We start from the raw sequence: 19,722 nt of genomic DNA on the forward strand, positions 1-19,722 counted from the left end.
GGCAAAAGCAGAGACCAGGGGATGCACCCAGGAGGCCTGGAAAGAGCCTTGGATTGGAGAGGACAAGGGATGACTGGGTGACAGGGACACCCTCAAGACACAGGTAAAGGAGCAAATGTCAGGCGTGCACTGATCTCAAAACAGAACCCCAGGGAGTTACGGGAAAGGGATGAAGACAGGGAAGACAGTGTGGGAGTGCACAGACAGCAGGGTGCCTGCAACAAGCCAGAGCCGTATCCTGGGCCACCTTATCCCGGCAGGCAGCAGACCCTCAGTGGCAGTGAGAGCTGCAGGCCGTGCTTGGGGGACACACGGCCTCCTGATCTTTTCAACGAGGCTGGAATAACTGGAAACTTCTGTACAAAAAAATGAACTTCAACTTGGCTCACATCTTAAACAAAAGCAACCAAAACGGACCACCGACCCAGCTGCGACTGCCCCCCAGTGTCATGGCCTCTGACACAGAACACGTCCCTGCAGGATGATGATCCCAGCGGCAGTGACATCAGAGGAGTGGGCAGTGGAGAGGGGCGCCTCGGAGCCCACATCCTCCCACGTCCTCCTGCCCCGGCCCTGGTGTCCTGGCACCTACCGAGGCAGGAACTTGAGCTGCACGGAGTAGGACGACTGTGCCTGGATGTAGCCTGTCTCAGGCAGGAGCTCCAGGTGGGCCCTCAGCTCCTTGCACACCTCGAACTTCAGGCGCAGGGCAGCTTTCGACCTGTGGGCGCGTCGCAGGGCACTGGGTCAGGCACCACAGCCGTGACTGTGTGCGTGCTCAATGCCTGGAGCCATTAAAACATTTCTAACGTGCAAGCCCCCGACAGGTGCTCAGAGCCCACCCACTCCAAGCATGCACGTGCACCTCGACAATCAGAGTCTTCAAAGCCCTGCTTTGTAAGGGCTGTTTTATCTGAAATGAAATCTGATGAGGGATTCTTAAAAATAACCACATCGAAACGGAAGCATGGTCCTAATGGGCTCTCGGGAACCGGACGCTTTCCGGGAAGAGCACCTGCCAGGCAGCCCCCGGGTGCGGGGCCCTGGAGGGGACATGAGGGGTGGAACCCCTCCCTCCAGGGCTCTGCCCGCATCCTGCCCAGGGCATCCCCACATCCTGCAGCTCAAGCACAGGGCACGTGGGGGGCCTGGGACAGCCACAGGCCTCGGTGATGACTGCAGCCTCCAACCCAAGATGCGCCTGAGAGAGCCAAGGTACCCACCAGTCACCTTGGAGGCTGCGTCTGTCTGGTCTCCATCTCCAGCTCCCTCAAGCCAACAGCCTCCTCAGGACCACCGGGAGCCGCCTGTTCCCACAGTGAAGCAAGCCCCCCTCCCCTCCCCGTCTTTGGGCCTCTGCTGAACACGGTGGTGTGGCCGCCCCACCACAGCTGCCCCAGGCAATCCATGAGGGGGGACCCCGAGGGTGTAGCAGTGAGAAATCTCTCCTTCCTCCTGTGCTTCCACGCGAGTCACCTGTGCTGTGTCAGCCCCGTCTCCGTCCAGCACAGACCTGCCTCTGACCTCTGACCACTAACCAGAGACCACCTGCAGTGCGTCTGGGCACACCGGCCTCTGCACCCCTACTGCTGGGGCCCCGTGCGAGGTGGGTGCCCGGGTGCTCAGAGACCGCGCCCTCCCTGTCCGGCAGATGCTGCTCTATCTTCTGGTTCCCTTGTGGGGCCAGAGTCTATACAAACAAGTACACGGCTACACTGAGGTATGCACAACCACAGCCGGAGACCATCCACGGAGCTGAGCCCCGCCCAGCCCACAGTGCCTGACAGACACGCCCGGGCCCTTTCTGTCACGTTTCCAAGGCCATAGAGAAGCTGTGGTAGGATGGATGCCGGAGGTGAGCAGACTCCACCGTGGCCACGCTAACTCACGCAGCTCCTGGGTCACCGCAGACTTCACCGCAGCCACGCTAACTCACGCAGCTGGATCCCGGGTCACGGCAGACTCCACCGTGAGCAGGGTGTGCGGATGTCAAGGCCCCAGGCACTGGCCCCAGGCACAGGCACCTCCCGCCCGGTGACATGGGTAGGAACGGCTCTCGCAGCGCCTGCCCTCCTGTGGTCCGACTCCTGTGGGCCCGGCACGGGCTGGGAATGTGCAGTGCGGTGTCTTCAGATTGGCCTGACTCTGACCCTCCTGCCTCCCCGTGACGCCTCCTGTGATGACACTGGTGCCTCCCAGATGACCCTGGATCACCCCCACCAAGGTCCCTCTCCCCAACCACGGTGCTAAGCACCCCCCTTGCCACACAGGGTGACGTTCGGGGCCTGGACAGCAGCTGTGGCAGCCCTAGGTGCCGTGTCCCCACTGGCCACCGGGGGGCTCACTGCCTGTGCACAGGCGGGCAGGCGCTCACCGTGTGTGCAAGTCACCCTGTGTGCATGGACGGGGGGGCTCGCCGTGTGTGCAAGTTACCCTGTGTGCATGGACGGGGGGGCTTGCCGTGTGTGCAAGAGTCACTCCGTGTGGCCCCGTGAGCATGGACGGGCCGGGGCTCACCATGTGTGCAAGAGTCACCCCGTGTGCGTGGACAGGACGGGGCTCGCCGTGTGTGCAAGAGTCACCCCATATGCGTGGACGGGGGGGGCTCACCGTGTGTGCAAGAATCACCATGTGTGCGTGGACGGGCGGGGGCTCACCGTGTGTGCACAAGCACGGAGTCCTGGTAGAGCCGGTCGTACATACAGATCTTCAGGTCCACGCTGGGCTTTGGCACCCAGACGGGCACGTCGATGGCCACGCCCATGACCCTGAAATGCAGCTGGATATGGACACGTGAGCTCAGCAACAGGAGTTCTTTGGGCAAAGCAGGCGATGTTGGTGAACACTGACACAGTTCCCAGGAGGAACATTTCATGGGCTTGAGTTTTCTAACTCTTTGGGATGGCTGTGGCACTTTTCATATCATGTCATTTAAAATGTTATTTTCTTTGAGACGGAGTCTCACCCTGTCACCCAGGCTGGAGTGCAGTGGTGCGATCTCTGCTCACTGCAACCTCCACCTCCCGTGTTCAAGCAATTCTCCTGCCTCAGCCTCCCGAGTAGCTGGGATTACAGGCACCCGCCACCATGCCAGGCTAATGTTTGTATTTTTAGTAAAGACGGGGTTTCGCCACGTTGGCCAGGCTGGTCTTGAACTCCTGACCTCAGGGATCCACCCACCTCAGTCTCCCAAAGTGCAGGGATTAAAGGCATCAGTCACTGCATCCAGCCAAATATTCTTTTTAAATGTTCATCTATTACTAGAACAGAATACTGGATCGCCAAGTACCTACCACTCAGCTTCATACTCATTAACATTTAGGTGTTTAAAAAAACCTTTCTATGGCCAAGCACGGTGGCTCACACTTGTAATTGCAGCACTTTGGAGGCCAGGCTTGGAGGATTGCTTGAGCCCACAAGTTTGAGACCAGCCTGGGCAGCATGATGAGACCCCCATCTCTACAAAAAATACAAAAATTAGCCAGGCATGGTGATGTGTGCCTGTGGTCCCAACTATGTGGGAGGCTGAGGCGGGAGAATCGCTTGAACCCCAGAGGCAGAGGTTGCAGTGAGCCGAGATAGTGCTTCTCCCCAGGCACTGACTCCTGGGGCCTCAGGAGGTTGGAGGGAATGAGTCAGGTTTTGGGAGGGCCTGCAAGCCCCGGGCTGGGGAAGTGCAGCAGCCCAGCACAAAGCCGCCTAGGCAGTGGTACTGTCCTGGTGCTGTGGGGTTAGCCGAGGACTCCGAATACTTTGGAGGATGCAAGGAGCCACAGCCTGGGACAGGCAACCGCCCCAGCCCATGGGGGTGCAGAGGGGGTGCAGAGGAATTTTTAAGCACAGAAAGTTGTCGCCTGGGGCTGGGCGCGGTGGTTCACTCCTATAATCCCAGCACTTTGGGAGGCTGAGGTGGGTGGATCACTTGAGGTCAGGAGATAGAGACCAGCCTGGCCAACATGGCGAAACCCCATCTGTATGAAAAATACAGAAGTTAGCCAGGTGTGGTGGTGTGCAGCTGTAATCCCAGCTACTCGAGAGGCTGAGGCCAGAGGATCACTTGAGCCCAGGGATTAGAGGCTGAAGTGAGCTGTGATCCTGCCACTGCATTCCAGCCTGGGTGACAGAATGAGATCCTGACTCAAAAAAAAAAAAAAAAGAAAAAAGAACAATGGCTCTGTGTGTGTGTGCATGTGTACATGTATCTGCGGGGGGCTCTGCGTGTGTGCATGTGTGTGCGGGGCTCTGCATGTGTGCGTGTGTATACATGCATGTTTTTGCATGGGCATGCGTGTGTGTCTCATAGAAGCATGTCTGCCTTGTATGCCAGTGTGCATGTGTGTGTGTTGTAAACTGTGGTGTCACCATCTGTGCCACTAACTGGCCATCCCTGCATGGGCAAATGGCGACCTTGTGGCCAAGGGCAGCTGCTGCACAAGGCTGTGGAGGCAGGGGCCAGGGCGTGCGTGTGGCATGGCAGCAGGAATACTCACCATTGGGCACTGGGGGTTCTTAAACATGACCTTGAACCTGGCTTGGATGTTTCCTGGGACGACCGGGGTGAAGATGATGGGCACCTTGATGGAGCTGAAGGGGCCAATTTCCCTCTCTGTTATCTGCACAGGAAGAGATGCCATGGGGTCTGCCAGGCTTCATGGCTTTCAGGATCCCTTCCCAACCCTCACAATGGTGCGCTGCTGCAAGGATGGAAGGTAGCGGGACCCATGTCCCTGGGTGGCCACTTGGCCACAGATGTCCTGGGCCTGGCCCAGCCCTTGGAGGACTTACTGTTGTGGGATCCCAGCCAGGGGAGTTGGAGGCAGCCTGAACTCCTCCACATCCTCCCTTGCTCATGAGCTCAGGGCCATGCCCCGGCCAGGGAGGCCACGGCCAGCGTCCACCCCACGTCTCACCAGTGCCCCATATCCAGGAAACAATCTGTGGGTCCTGCACAGCCCCGGCTTGTGGAGGCGGTGGCCCCATGCCAGCTGAGATTACAAGAGGCCTGGAGGCTGCAAGTGCCCGGTGGACACCGTCCGGCCCATCTCTAGTCAAAGGCAAGGGCCACCTGGCGGCGAGGGCCAGTGGGTTGGGGTGCGGCTGGGGCTGGGGGAAGGTGGGCGGTGTCTCGGATCGTGGCAGCTGTTTTAGGGCCTGAGCTGGCTGACCTCCCCCAGTGTGATCTCCGTCTGCTCTTCGCTGGGAGGTATCGCTGTGGTTAATCTCTCCGGTTCTGGAAGAAAGGGGGATCCAGAGGTGAGGGTTGGCAGGGTGAAGGTGTGTGGCCCAGGGCCCCTCGGGATGTGGTCACCACCTCCAAACCCATATCCTGGGCTCTGCCCTTTCTGGCCATAGTGGCCCCTTGGGGGACCCAGGCCCAGAGAGGGTGTGCAGCCAGTCCCCATGGTGCCTGGAGGGCTTTGGAAGCCTCTCCCAAGGACCTCCATTTTCTCACGGCCCGCCAGCCCCAGGGCGAGGGTATTAGAGGCTGGAGTGGGAAGGACAGCTAAGTCCAGAAAATTCTAAAACAGTGTCATCTTTTGGGGATGTTTCTTCTCTTACCATCATATCTGGTAACCTAACTTCCCACAGATGTAGCGTACGTGTTCCCTATGGGTACCTGCTACTGGTGTGTTGGAGTCATCACGTCCCCATGGCGGGCTCCTGGTTTCCATCTGCCGCTGGGTTCTGGGGGCACCTGCCGGCAGTTGGTCAGCAAGGCCCCGGGTAGCAGAGCTGTTTCCTTGCAAGTCCGAGCAGGACTTTTTGTTGACTTTGCACCTGAATCGATGCAATTCGAGAGGCCACGCGCAGGTTGGCGTTCTCCTTTGGCCTCTGTCGCGCTGCTGGGTGGGGTCAGAGCAGCTGGGCCACCGGCCAGGCCAGGTCACCATGGGGAGCCCCCGTGGGCTTGCCAGAGCCTGCCCTGGGCTCGGTGTCTGGACGGCAGGGCTCTTCGGGAGCCGGGTGACGACTTCAAAACACTGTGCACATTATTTCTGGGGTCTGGAGTTGTAAAGGCCACAGGGACCCCTGTTCTTTTTTTTTTTTTTTTTTTGAGATGGAGTCTCGGTCTGTCATCCAGGCTGGAGTACAATGGTGTGATCTTGACCCACTGCAACCTCTGCCTCCCGGGTTCATGCCATTCTCCTGCCTCAGCCTCCCAAGTAGCTGGGACTACAGGCACCTGCTACATGCCTGGCTCATTTTTGTATTTTTAGTAGAGATGGGGTTTCAGCGTACTGGCCAGGTTGGTCTCGAACTCCTGACCTTGTGATCCGCCCACCTCGGCCTCCCAAAGTGATGGGATTGCAGGTGTGAGCCACCACGCCCGGCCAAGGGTCCCCGGTTCTGAACGTGGAAGGGGTGCAGCTGGGTCAGCTGCCCTCCACTCTGGCTGCCTCAGGATCACCACGGCAACAAGAGCCTGGACCTGAGCCCAGGTGGTCAGATTCTGGGTCCAGCAGCTTTTTGGTTTTTAGAGACGAGGTCTCACTCTTTGCCCAGGGCTGGAGTGCAGTGGTGCAATCACTGCTCCCTGCAGCCTCGGCCTCCTGGTTTCAAGTGACCACAGGTGCATGCCGCCATGCCTGGCTGATTTTTATATACATATATGTGTGTATATATATATTTTGGTAGAGACAGGGTCTTGTTATGTTGCCCAGGCTGATCTCAAACATCTGGGCTTAAGCGATCCTCCTGTGTTGGCCTCCCAAAGTATTGGGATTACAGGCATGAGCTACCATGGCCTGGTCTCCTTATTCTAGTCTTGTCTTTTCTCTCTTCTTCTTTTTTTTTTTTGTGGCAGGGTCTTACTCTGTCACCCAGGCTGCAATGCAGTGGCGTGATCACGGCTCATTGCAGCTTCACCTTCCCAGGCTCCAGCAATCCTCCCGGCTCAGCATCCTGAGTAGCTGGGACTACAGATGCATGTCACCATGCCTGGCTATTTTTCTTCTTCGTAGAGATGGAGTCTCACCATGCAGTACTTTTCAATGTATTAAGCATCCTTATTTGATCTTTGATGTCGAATAATACCCATGTCTGAACCGTGCAAGACTGCTGCAATTCCTTCCTTCCTTCCTCCCTTCCTCCCTCCCTCCCTTCCTTCCTTTCCTTCCTTCCTCCCTTCCTCCCTCCCACCCTCCCTCCTTTCTTTCCCTCCTTCCCTGCCTCCTTCCTTTCTTTCCCTCCCTCCCTTCTTTCCTTCTTCTTCTTTCTTTCTTTGACAGAGTCTTGCTCCTTCGCCCAGACTGGAGTGCAATGGTGCGATCTCAGCTCACCACATCCTCAGCCTCCCGGGTTCAAGCGATTCAAGTGCCTCAGCCTCTCAAGTAGCTGGGATTACAGGTGCGTGCCACCATGCCTGGCAATTTTTTTTGTATTCTTAGTGGAGATGGGGTTTTGCCATGTTGCCCAGGCTGGTCTCAAACTCCTGACCTCAAGTGATTTGCTTGGTCTCCCAAAGTGCTGGGATTACAGGTGTAAGCCACTGTGCCCTGTCAATGGCAGTACTTTCTGTTGTTTATGTGTGAGTGATTTTTTTCTATTTTTTTTTTTTTAAGGAATAAGTTGCATATAGTAAAATGGACTCTTCTTAGTGGAACTTTCTGCAAGTTTTGACAGATGCATGTGGTTGTACACTCATCACAGCAGTCAAGACACTCAACAGCCCCATCATGCCCGTGTCACCCGTGCCCCTTTCTAATCAACCCCTTCCCCTGCCCCAGCAACCAGTATCTATTTTGTCTCTATAGTTTTGCCATTTTTAGCCAAAATATTCTTTTTCTAGAATGTCACAAAAATGGACTCACAGAGCTTACAGTCTTTTGTGTCTGAGTTCTTCCCCTTAGCACGATGCATTTGAGACTGGTCCATGGCACTGCCTCTGTCAAAGGTTTTGTCTGTTTGCTGCCCAGCGGCGCTGCGTGGCAGGGACCCCACAGTTTCTCTATCCGCTCCCCAGGTGTGGGACATTAGGGTTGTAGGTTTTTGCCAATTGCAAATAAGCTCTCTACAAACATTCACACACAGGTTTTTGCGTGAATTTAAGTTTTCGCTTCTCTTGGCGGATACCTAGGAGTGGCATTGGTGGGTGTCTGGCGTTGCTGCTGAGCGTTTCGCTGGTGGCCGTGCCATTCTGCATCCCCAGGGACAGCACTGGAGTTCCAGCTGCTCCTCACCGGCACTTGCTATTGTCAAACTTTTTGTTTTTTGTTTATAATTTAGCTGTTCATATAGGTGTGTAGTGGTGTCCCACTGTGGTTTTAATTGACATTTTCTTCATCTCATGTTTAATGATGCTAAGCATCTTTTCATGTGCTAATTTCTCATCCACATATCTTCTCTGGTGAAGCATTTGTTTAGGTCTTTTGCCCTTTTTTTTTTTTTTTTTTTTTTTGAGATGGAGTTTCACTCTCGTTGCCCAAGCTGGAGTGCAGTGGTGCAGTCTCGGCTCACTGCAAACTCCACCTCCCAGGTTCAAGCGATTCTCCTGCCTCAGCCTCCCGAGTAGCCGGGACTACAGGCGCCTGCCTCCATGTCCAGCTGGTTTTTGTATTTTTAGTAGAGACGGGGTTTCGCCACGTTGGCCAGGCTGGTCTCAAACTCCTGACCTCAGGTGATCCGCCCACCCCGGCCTCCCAAAGTGCTGGGATTACAGGTGTGAGCCACCGCGCCTAGCCTTTTGCCCATTTTTTGACTGGGTTATTTTCCAGTTAAATTTTGAAAGTTACATAGTTTGAATACAAATTCTTTATCAGATTTGTGATTTGCTAATGCTTTCTGCCAGTCTGTGGCTTATCTCTGCGGTCTCTTAATAGTGTCTTTCAAACGGCAGACTTTCTTGGTTTTGGTGAAGTCCAGTTTACAATTTTTAAACCATGGGCCATAGTTTCAATGTTATGTCTAAGAAGAACCTTTGCCTCACCTAGGGCCACACGTTCTCTCCTGTGTTTTTTCCGGGGGGGAGTTTTATATTTTTAGGCTTAACTTTTAGGTACATGATCTATTTTGATAATTTTTTGTTTATAGTATGAGGAACGAGTTAAATTTATATTGGAGGGAGCGTATTAGTCTGTTTCATACTGCTATAAAGAACTGCCCGAGACTGCGTAATTTATAAAGGAAAGAGGTTTAATTGACTCACAGTTCCACCTGGCTGACGAGGCCTCAGGAAACTTACAGTCATGGGGGCTGGAAGGGGAAGCAGGCACGTCTCACATGGTGGCAGGAGAGAGAGGGGTGAGAATGCATTTATAACAGCATCAGATCTCATGAGAATTCACTCACTATTACGAGAACAGCATGGGGCAATCACTCCCATAATTCGGTCACTTTCCTCTCTCCACACGTTGGGATTACAATTTGAGATGAAACCTGGGTGGGGACACAGAGCCAGACTATATGAGGGGGCTTGTGTTTATCCAATTGTTATGGCCTCACTTCTTGAAAAGACTGTTCTTTCTCCAAGCAATCACCTTTGCACCTCTGTTCAAAACCAGTCGACTATAATTGTGTGTCTATTTTTGGATTATCTTGTTCCATTGGGTTTCTCTCTCTGTCCAACACCACACTGTCTTGTTACTGTACTTTATATTAATCTTGAAATCAGGTAGTGTAAGTCCTTGAAATGTGTTTTTTCAAAATTGTTTTGGTCACTTCAGGTCCTTTGGATTTCCATATGAACGTTACAATCAGCTTGTCAATTTCCATTAAAAAATCTTCCTGGAATTTTGGTTGGAACTGCATTCATCCATAGATAGTTCTGGGATAATTCACATTTTATTTATTTATTTATTTATTTATTTTTTTTTTTCTTTGAGACGGAGTCTCGCGCTGTCGCCCGGGCTGGAGTGCAGTGGCGCCATCTCGGCTCACTGCAAGCTCCGCCTCCCGGGTTCACGCCATTCTCCTGCCTCAGCCTCCTGAGTAGCTGGGACTACAGGCGCCCACCACCGCGCCCGGCTAATTTTTTGTATTTTTAGTAGAGACGGGGTTTCACTGTGGTCTCGATCTCCTGACCTTGTGATCCGCCCGCCTCGGCCTCCCAAAGTGCTGGGATACAGGCTTGAGCCACCACGCCCGGCCGATAATTCACATTTTAATGAAGTGTTCCAATGGTTCGTTCCCACAGTATAGAAAATACTATACTATGCTTGATGGCCAGGCGTGGTGGCTTACGCCTGTAATCTTAGCACTTTGGGAGGCTGAGATGGGTGGCTCACTTGAGGTCAGGAGTTTGAGACCAGCCTGTGTGATGCAAACTGTCTCACGCAGACTGCAGAGAATACCGTCCAGGCTGAAAGAGTGTGGGTGAGTGGCCAATGCACAGGCAGCCTCCCTCAGAAGAGCACAGCTTTGGCTCAGCATGCAGGGAATTCCACGAGAAACATGGCTCACTGCAACCTCCACCTCCTGGCTTCAAGAGATTCTCCTGCCTCAGCCTCCAGAGTAGTTGAGACTACAGGCGCCTGCCACCATTCCTGGCTCATATTTTGTATTTTTAGTAGAGATGGGGTTTCACCATGTTGCCCTGGGTGGTCTCGAACTCCTGAGCTGAGGCGATCCACCCGCCTTGGCCTCCCCAAGTGCTGGGATTACAGGCGTGAGCCACTGGGCCCGATCAAGGTGTTTCCAGTTCTGAGGCCAGTTCAAAGGCCAGGGGTCATTGTAATGAGTAGAGAAGAAAATAAAGAGAGAGGATAAAAGGCCAGAGTATAAAATAAAAAAAAAAAAAAAAAAGAAAAGAAACAAAAAAGTAAGACCAATGTAAAGCACAAAATAAGATGGTAGAAACGGATCCACATGTATCAATCATCACAACACATTTAAATAGATTAAATGTTCTAAAGAAAGTCAAAGACTGTCACTGGATAAACAGACCAACACTGTATAACATATTGATGAAAGAAAGAAAAGGAAGAGAGAGAAAGAGAGAGAGAGAAGAAAAAAAGAAAAGAAAAGAAAAGAAAAAAAAGACCTAGTTAAATGGGGAGATAATGGTTATGAATTAAAAGACTCATTTTTTTTTTTTTTTTTTTTAGACAGGGTCTCTCTGTTGCCCAGGCTTCAGCGCAGTAGTGCAATCACAGCTCACTGCAGCCTCGACCTCCTGGGCTCAAGCCATCTTCCTGCCTTAGTCCCCCAAGTAGCTGGGACTACAGAGGCGCATCACCACATCTGGCTAATTAAAAAAAAATTTATTACGGCCGGGTGCAGTGGCTCAAGCCTGTAATCCCAGCACTTTGGGAGGCCGAGACGGGCGGATCACTAGGTCAGGAGATCGAGACCATCCTGGCTAACACGGTGAAACCCCATCTCTACTAAAAAAAAAATACAGGCCGGGCGCGGTGGCTCACGCCTGTAATCCCAGCACTTTGGGAGGCCGAGGCGGGCAGATCACAAGGTCAGGAGATCGAGACCATGGTGAAACCCCGTCTCTAAAATAAATGAAGCCAGGCGATTAGTGAAACAGCCTGTAGTTCAATACTTGCGGTGAGCTGCAGGCTGAACGCTACGGGAAGCAGAACACCGGTATGACCGGAATCGTATACTACACTCAACTTTTGACGACAAGGCAGTCGTCTCAAAAAAAAAAAAATACAAAACTGCAGCAGGCAGGAGTGGGGAAAAGCCTGTGATCTCAGCTACTCGGGGAGGCTAGAGGCAGGAGAATGTTGCGTAAACCGAGGCCGAGGAGCTTGCAGTGAGCTGAGATCCCGGCCACTGCACTCCAGCCCTGGGTGAGCAGAAACCAGACTCATCTCAAAAAATTTAGAGATGGGGTGCTCCCTATGGCTTTGAGCTGAGTCTCAAACTCCTGAGCTCAGCGATCCTCCTGCCTTGGCCTCCCGAAGTGCTGGGATTACAGGTGTGAACTGCCGCGCCCATTCAATACTGGCAGGTGTCAGTCTCCCACAGAATGATCCTGGGTGGGACTAATGCCAGTGAATTCATGCTATGCTTTTTGGTAGAAATAAAAAAGCCGATTCTACAATTTATGTGGAAATGTAAAGGACCTAAACTATCCTGAGGCCCTAACGCAAATATTGTGAAGAAAATAACGAAGTTGGGTGACTTACACCACCTGGCTTCAAGGCTTTGTCTGAGTCCATGATAACCAAGACAATGGCTCTGGCATAAGAATAATTAAATGGATCAATTAATCAGAAAAAAGAGGGAAGAACTGTATAAGCTCATGCTTATATGGTCAATTGACTTTCTTTTCTTTTTTTTGAGACAGCGTTTCACTCTCATAGACGAGGCTGGAGTGCAACGGCGCGATCTCGGCTCACTGCAACCTCCGCCTCCCAGGTTCAAGCAATTCTCTTGCCCCAGCCACCTAAGTAGCTGGGATTACAGGCGCCCGCCACCACGCCTGGCTAATTTTTTGTATTTTTAATAGAAACGGGGTTTCAGCATGTTGGCCAGGCTGGTCTCAAACTCTTGACCTCAAGTGATCCGCCTGCCTCGGCCTCCCAAAGTACTGGGATTACAGGTGTGAGCCACTGTGCCTGGCTAGTCAATTGATTTTTGGCACGGACAATGAATGGATCGAATGGATAGCAGAGTCCACTTGTGCCATGGAATACACGAACACGCGCTGGGGAAATGAACCTCAGCCCCGACTTCCACCACAAGCAGGAGTGAATTTGAGGTGGATCGTACACCTCAACGCAAAAGCGATGTCCTATGTCTTTATGACCCTGGAGGAGAAAAAATCGCCTAAAAAGCATAAAAAACAAATTCCAATAGAAACGATTGGTAAATATGCAAAGACTGGACTGAAGAACTTTGATTTGAGAAAAGACATCATAAAGGGAGAGGAAGGCCCAGCCACAGACTCGAGGCAGCTCCTGCAACATTCCTCAGGGACAAGGGCTGGAATCCGGGTGTATGAAGAGCTCCTATGAATGAATGAGAAGAAGACAAACAAGCCCACAGAAGAACGAGGGAAAGCCTTAAACAGAGATGCCACACCAAAGAAAATACAACTTGTAAATGGGCCCATGGAAAGACACGTAATCTCACTGGTGATCTGAGAAATCACAAAGCAACATCTCAACGGCAGACTGGTGCAGACCCTCCAGACAAGCAGCCCCGGGCTGTCTGACCTCACCCTCCTGAGGACGTGACACAAGGCCCTCAAGCCCAGTGTGGCCCTGTAGGGCCCTCTGTGACCAGGCAGAGCTGGGCTTCCGGGCTGTCCAGTAGGGCAGCTGCTGCCCACAGGTCACTGTGGAGCACGTGAAATGTGGCCCTTGTGGAGGAGGACCTGAATTTTCACTATTATTTAATTTGGATCAATTTAAGTTTAAACAGCCAGATATGGCAGTGACGGCCAGGTGCGGTGGCTCAAGCCTATAATCCCAGCACTTTGGGAGGCCGAGACGGGCGGATCACGAGGTCAGGAGATCAAGACCATCCTGGCTAACACGGTGAAACCCCGTCTCTACTAAAAAATACAAAAATAAACTAGCCGGGCGAGGTGGCGGGCACCTGTAGTCCCAGCTACTTGGGAGGCTGAGGCAGGAGAATGGCGTAAACCCGGGAGGCGGAGCTTGCAGTGAGCTGAGATCACGCTACTGCACTCCACCCTGGGCCACAGAGTGAGACTCTGTCTCAAAAAAAAAAAAAAAACAAAGAAAAAACAAAAAAAACAGATATGGCAGTGACAGCCACACTGAACAGCACAGTCTTGTACACTGTTGGTGGGAGTGTAAACTTACACGACCACTTTGAAAAAGAACTCGGTGGGCTGGGCGAGGTGACTCATGCCTGTAATCCAGCACTTTGGGAGGCTGAGGTGGGCAGATAGCATGAGTTCAGGAGTTCAAGATCAGCCTGGGAAACATGGTGAAACACTGTCTCTACAAAAAATACAAAAACTAGCCAGGTGTGGTGGTGTGTGCCTGTACTCCCAGCTATTCAGGAGCTGAGGCAGGAGGACTGCTTGAGCCCAGGAAGTCGAGGCTGCGCTGAGCTGTGACTGCACCACTGCACTCCAGCCTGGGCGACAGAGTGAGACCCTGTCTCCATAGAAAAAGAACTCACTTTGATATTAGCTGATGCCAGTGAGGCTGGCTATGCCCTGTGATGCCGGCATGAACCCCAGCCCCGTGCCCTGTGGGAACTCACACACAGGCCTGAGGGGAAGTGCAGAGTGGCCGCGTTTGCAACAGTGTGTACCACAAACGCTCCCAAGCATGCGCTGGCAGGACGACGGATCTAGAACCCGAGGCTCTCTCAGGAAAGGAAACGCCACGCAGTGGTGAGGACAGGAAGTGTGGCTCACACCAGAAGTGCGGCTCACACCGGAAGTGTGGCTCACGCCGGAAAGTGTGGCTCACACCGGCTGTGGAGAACTGGCCCAGCTCCACCCTGCGCTGCAGGGCACGCGGAACTCGCACCACGCGAAGACAGACAGGAGGAGCCCAGAGGCTTGTGGATCTCGATGTGTATGTGGGAAAACGATCAAGAGAAGCAAGGAGGAGACGCAAGTGATTCCCGACGGTGGCAGGGTGGAGGGCCGGTGGCGTGGGGAGGGTAGGACCCGCCTGTTTTCTCGGCGCCTCTTCCCGCTGGTGCAAATCTAACAACAGCCACAGCTGTGGAGCTAGACAGAAGCCCCCGCAGCCCGGCCGCTCCAGGAGGCACTGCAGAGCCTCTTCCCGAACCCGTGTGGCCCGTGCTGGGCCTGCTGGGCCGATGCTGGAGGGGCCTGCAAGTCTTCTGTTAGTGTCAATGTGAGCATACCTTTCAGCGCACTCCAAAAACAACACTTAGTGGCACATATGAATATTTTCTTGCTTAACTGTCACTGAACATCGAAGGCCTGGGGAAATTCTCTCCTTTCCAATCCTCCCCTGGGCCCCTCAGCCCCCTGGAATGCTGCCCTGGGGCCCTCGCTGCCCGCCCACCCTGCCTTGGCCTGGCAACCCGGCTCACCTGTGGGCTGCTCCTCCTCCTGCTCCTTGTCCAGCTTCTCCAGCTCCTTCCGGCTCTGCATGTCCGCCTGGGAGGACTCTGTGCCCTCTAGCTGCTGCTCAGATATGCTGGTGGCAGCTTTGTCATACAAGCTTTTATCTTCGTAGGTCAGGATGCTGCTCTGGAGAGGAGAATCAACGTCCTGGCTTGGGAGGTTTCCCACCTCCTTCCCCTAGTCAGCTGCCCAGACTCCCATGAGGACAGGCCGTGTCAGGGGCTGGGCCCTGGCTCCAGCGTGGCCCCTCAGCTGCCTCCTCGGCTGCCTGCTCTCGTCTCACTCGTCCTGGTTGTGGGATCACAGCAGCAGCTCACGCAGAGGCTCAGGGTCACCCCTCAGCCTCCCTCGCTCTAGGCCGGGTGGGCATGGCTGTGTGCCCCAGCCTGGGAGTGTGAGCTGCATCTGCCTCTTGGTCCGATCCTCCTTCCTCCTCAGCTGGCTAGAGGCTGAGCCTTTTCTCCACCTGAGGCCTGAGATACCCATACCCGGGACAGGACAAGACGCGCTCACACTTGGAACCGGTGCAGCTGCAGCCATGGAATGCGACTGTCCAGCCCTCCCACCCCCACGCCTGGGGCTTCAGAGACGTGTCGGGGGAGGCTGGGTCTCCTGGGGTGCTCAGGCCTGGAGCTGCTGGCCAGCGCCCCTGCTGCTATGTGCCTGAGAAAGGGAGTGTCCTGCTGCCGCTGCCCCTGAGGCCAGGTGACCAGGTGTCCTGTGGAAGCTGGTCTCTTCTGCTTAGGCTGATTTGAGGAGGCCCCCACACTGCCCTGCTCCCAGGCCCACTGTTGACATCCTCATATTGTCACCCCTGTTCACCCACATGGGACTGGATTTGGGGAGCAGGGCCCCACACTCCCCCATGGCTGAACGGCACACTCACTAATTTCAGGATGGACTGGGAGTCGTCCGTCTCGCAGGGCTCTGAAGCTGGCAGGAACTTGAAACTCGTGCCCAAGCCCCCAGTGTTGGTCAGTGTGATGGTCCGAGACGCGGTCTCTCCCACCACATAGCTGCCGAAGTCAATGAGCTCCTTGTCGAGGGACAGCTGCCAGAGGACACAGAGTGAACCCAGGGCCACCGTGCCAGGCCCACAGGGTGCCCAGCGCGAGGGCTGCACGTGGCTCCAGGCAGGGCTGCCGTGAGCATTTGTGTGCGTTGTGCACTGCACAAGCAGGTACACAATTCAACCCGGAAGTCAGGCGTGTATTGCTCATGACAAGGTGCGGCAGGCGAGTCTGGTTTTAGGAACATCAAGGCAGGAACCCCCTTGCCAAGGAGTAACAAGGGTTCGGTGAGTGTGACGATATGGCGTCATTCCTGGAGCACAGTCATGCCGGACTCTGGATGCAGGGACCCAGGGAGTGTCCTTCCAGAACGGGAGCACACCCTCCGTGGCGGTGCCTCACCATGCCCGTCGTGGGCCACAGGCCACAGAAGCTCTGGTGCTGGCTAAGGATGCAGGCCTGGGCCACACCTCGGCTCTGCCCAGGGGCCCCTCCTCGGGAGGCTTTTCTGGGCCCTGAGTTTGGAGGCCCAGGGGCTCCCCACTCTGTGCTCCTGCTCCAGGGGCAGGACCAGGGGCCGCCGACGCAAATGGACGTGGTTCAGAGGGCAGCCGGGGTCCAGCCAAGGGAGGCCGCCTCCTTCCCCCTGCGCCGCCTGGGCCCTGCTCTCCCCTCGTTCAGACAGGGCTTGACTGTTTTTACAGTCCCCAGCCTGGACGCTCCCCTGGGAGAAGCCCCTGCTCAGGGGAGCCGAGGGTCTCCGTGCTCCTGTCACAGAGGAGCACTTGACATTGCAGAGACCAAACGCGGGAGAGGCCAGGGCAGCTCTGGCCAGGACACCCAGGGCCACGCTGGGCACGTGCTCCGTGACGCTGATCCGGAGTGGAGCCGGCCAGCACCAGACTCCTGCTGCGCTCCCAGGCTGAGCAGGAGAGAGCCGGAGCCCGGCCGTCGCTGGGGCAGGGACTTCCTGCTGCCCCAGCCCTGGTGCTCCATGTCCTGGGCCTGAGTGTTGGTTCACCAAGAACCCGCACAGCGGAGTTGCCGCCTGGACCGCGACTGCTCTGAGGAGAAGGCGGCAGCCACAGGGCAAGGGTCTGCTTGGGCGCCCTAGGACGGTGGCAGTTCCTGCATGAACTCCAGCGGGGCCACGGCTGCCAAGGCCACGGCAAGGCCACTTGAGTGCCGAGAGGAAGGGAGACTAAAGTGACTGGAACACACTAAATATGCAAACGTCGGCGAATCTACGAAGAAACTGAGAGGAAAACACTTCTCTCTCCACCACCATCAGTGACTCTGATTGCAGCAGCCCCTCCCCACGGCGACACGCGGCGAAGGCGGAAGCACACGACAGAGAAAGTTACACGGTGCTCATCAAAGGTGGCTGGGGGCAGCGTGGCCTGGACCACGGGCGACCATGAGGACGTCTGCTGATCTTGCTGGGGGTGGGGGGACACAGCGCGGCCTCTGCCCTTCACCTGCCCCAGCTTGTTCCTCCTCTAATGCAAGGATGGGCCTCTCCCTGTCCCGCCGACGCAGGCCTGGGCTGTGGGACTTGCCTTGGCCCGTGAATTCTTAGGAGATATGATGTCCCCACCGTCCTCTGGGAGATGCTCGTGCTGCCGTAGCTGCCGCGCTGGAGTCCAGCCGGGACAGGGCCGGCCGCAGGGGGCCTCACACTCGCAGCTGAGCCAGGAGCCGCTTGCTGTGTGGCAGGTGCGGTGCGAGCTGATTACTCGGCAGGCGTGGGCGAGAGGGGGTGAACAATGGTGTGTGGGTTTCTGGTTTATTGGAGATGCATGCTGAAGTTTCTGAGGGTGGAGCGTTGACATTTTACCAATGTACTTTGAAATGGATCAGCAACAGATACAGCAGTTGCTGGACCAAGCAAAGGTGTCCGAGGCCGACAATGTGGGGTCTGGGACAATGCGGGGTCCAGGATGATGCGGGGTCTGGGTTGTAGGCACCTGGAGCCTCGTTCTGCTGTTCTGTTTTCCACTATGCTTGAAATTTTTCTTAATTAAAAAGAATCAAGGGTGACCCCCCCTCCAAGAGCTGTAGGAAGGACTGGAGCCTTCTCAGATGGAGGTTAAGGTTTCCTCTGAGGCACGGGCCCTGCAGTCTGGGATCCACACAGAGCAGGGTTTGTCTCATTTTTCCAGCGCTGGTCCGAGTGCCCCACGTTCGAGACCCCCACCCAAGGTCCGGCTCAGGCCCACCTAAGCTGCTATTGGAAGAAGGGGCTCGGCCCCTGGTGGAGATTGGAGCCTCCCCCTGGTCCCCGCCCTACCTGCACCCCCTCCCAGGAGATGCCGTCCCACTGGGGTTCCCAGCCAGGATGCCCCGAGAAATGCTGGCTCGGACACCTTTGAACTCACCGAACATTTCTTTGTTGAACATTTCAATGGAACTGAAAAGTCGCCCGTCTGAGCCAAAAATGAGATATTTCCTTCTAGATCTTTGTTTATCTAAGAAATAAAACGACCCCAACCACCATAAACTTCTGCAGCTTTTGTGTGTTTTCTTTCTTTTTTTGGACAGGGTCTGGCTCTGTTGGCCAGGCTGGGGTGCAGTGGCACCTTCTCGGTTCACTGCAACCCCCCTCCACCCACCCGCACCTGGAGTCCAAGCGATCCTCCCACCTCAGCCTCTCGACTAGCTGGGATTACAGACATGCGCCACCACACCTGGCTAACTGTATTTTTTGTAGAGACGGGGTCTCGCCATGTTGCCCAGGCTGGTCTTGAGCTTCTGGGCTCAAGCGACCCTCCCACCTCGGCCCCCCGAAGCGCTGGGATTACAGGCATCAGCCACCACTCCCGGCCTTTCTGTAACTTAAGCCCGTGACACGTGCTGTGGCTGCCTGGGCTGGGACCACCTGCCACCCGCCCAGCTCGGGTGACCCCAGGGGAAGGAGTCCGCAGAGGGTATCTCAGGAGGGCCGCACACCGGCAGGGCTTCCTAGAACATCCCAGCCCTCCCGACTTAGACCCGAGAGTGCATGCCCTTGGCCACTAATGCAGAGGAGCTGCGCTGCGGTTCTGCCCGACATTTCAGGAATACGTCGAGTGTATTTTTGGGACTAAAACAGCAAAACGGGCCTGCGTGATCCTCACTGAGAGGCCAAGTGCGTCCTTCCTCCATCACGGTCTGCACCACCACGCCCGATCACGGGCTCCACCCACCGCCATCTCTCCTTTGAGAGAGAACGGCCCCTTTGACTCACCATGGGCTTGAAGGTGACAAGCACTTCGCAGGACATCCCGGCGGACAGGGGGCCCGGGGGGTCAAAGCTGCAGGACGTGACCCATAGCACACGGGGGTTAGAGCTGCAGAGGGTGAACGCTCGCCTCGCCACCCTGAGTGCAGTCAGGCTGGGTCTCCCGGCCTCCTCCCCGCCCCGGCCCTGCACCTCGGCCTCCTCCCCGCCCCGGCCCTGCACCTCTGCCACCTTCACTCAGGGGAGAGCTGGGTCTGCTGTGTTCCCTGCTGACCCCGGTACCTGGCAGGCAGGGGACGCTCCAGTGTGTGCAAATATTTGTGGAGTGAGGGAGTTAATGAAGGCGTGAGGCGAGTCCCCAGGCCAACTGCCAGGAAGTGGGAGCCCGTGGCTCGGTGAGGGCCACAGTTCCCCTGGGCACAGGTGCCAGGCCTGGGACCAGGGCTCTAGGGCTTTGATACCAATATGGGGCCAGGGGCCTGTGGGCAGGAGCCAGGAAGAGAGCTGGAACT

At 55.2% G+C, this 19,722-nt stretch overlaps 1 protein-coding gene across 4 annotated transcripts in view; it reads right to left on the bottom strand.

Moving 5' to 3' along the window:
* The window catches only part of CFAP74 (cilia and flagella associated protein 74), a 77,847-nt gene that overhangs the window by 16,645 nt on the left and 41,480 nt on the right, over positions 1–19,722 (bottom strand). For all 4 annotated transcript variants that reach the window (XM_009212431.4, XM_009212504.4, XM_009212386.4 and 1 more), the window contains 8 exons: positions 19,217–19,283; positions 18,369–18,458; positions 15,867–16,031; positions 14,947–15,106; positions 5,166–5,230; positions 4,491–4,613; positions 2,658–2,779; positions 593–721 (listed from right to left, as the gene is read on the bottom strand). In XM_009212431.4, the coding sequence (XP_009210695.3) occupies positions 593–721; positions 2,658–2,779; positions 4,491–4,613; positions 5,166–5,230; positions 14,947–15,106; positions 15,867–16,031; positions 18,369–18,458; positions 19,217–19,283 (921 nt within the window). The remainder of the gene's footprint in view (positions 1–592; positions 722–2,657; positions 2,780–4,490; positions 4,614–5,165; positions 5,231–14,946; positions 15,107–15,866; positions 16,032–18,368; positions 18,459–19,216; positions 19,284–19,722) is intronic.

Source organism: Papio anubis, chromosome 1 (assembly GCF_008728515.1).
Source record: "Papio anubis isolate 15944 chromosome 1, Panubis1.0, whole genome shotgun sequence".
Classification (NCBI taxonomy): domain Eukaryota; kingdom Metazoa; phylum Chordata; class Mammalia; order Primates; family Cercopithecidae; genus Papio; species Papio anubis.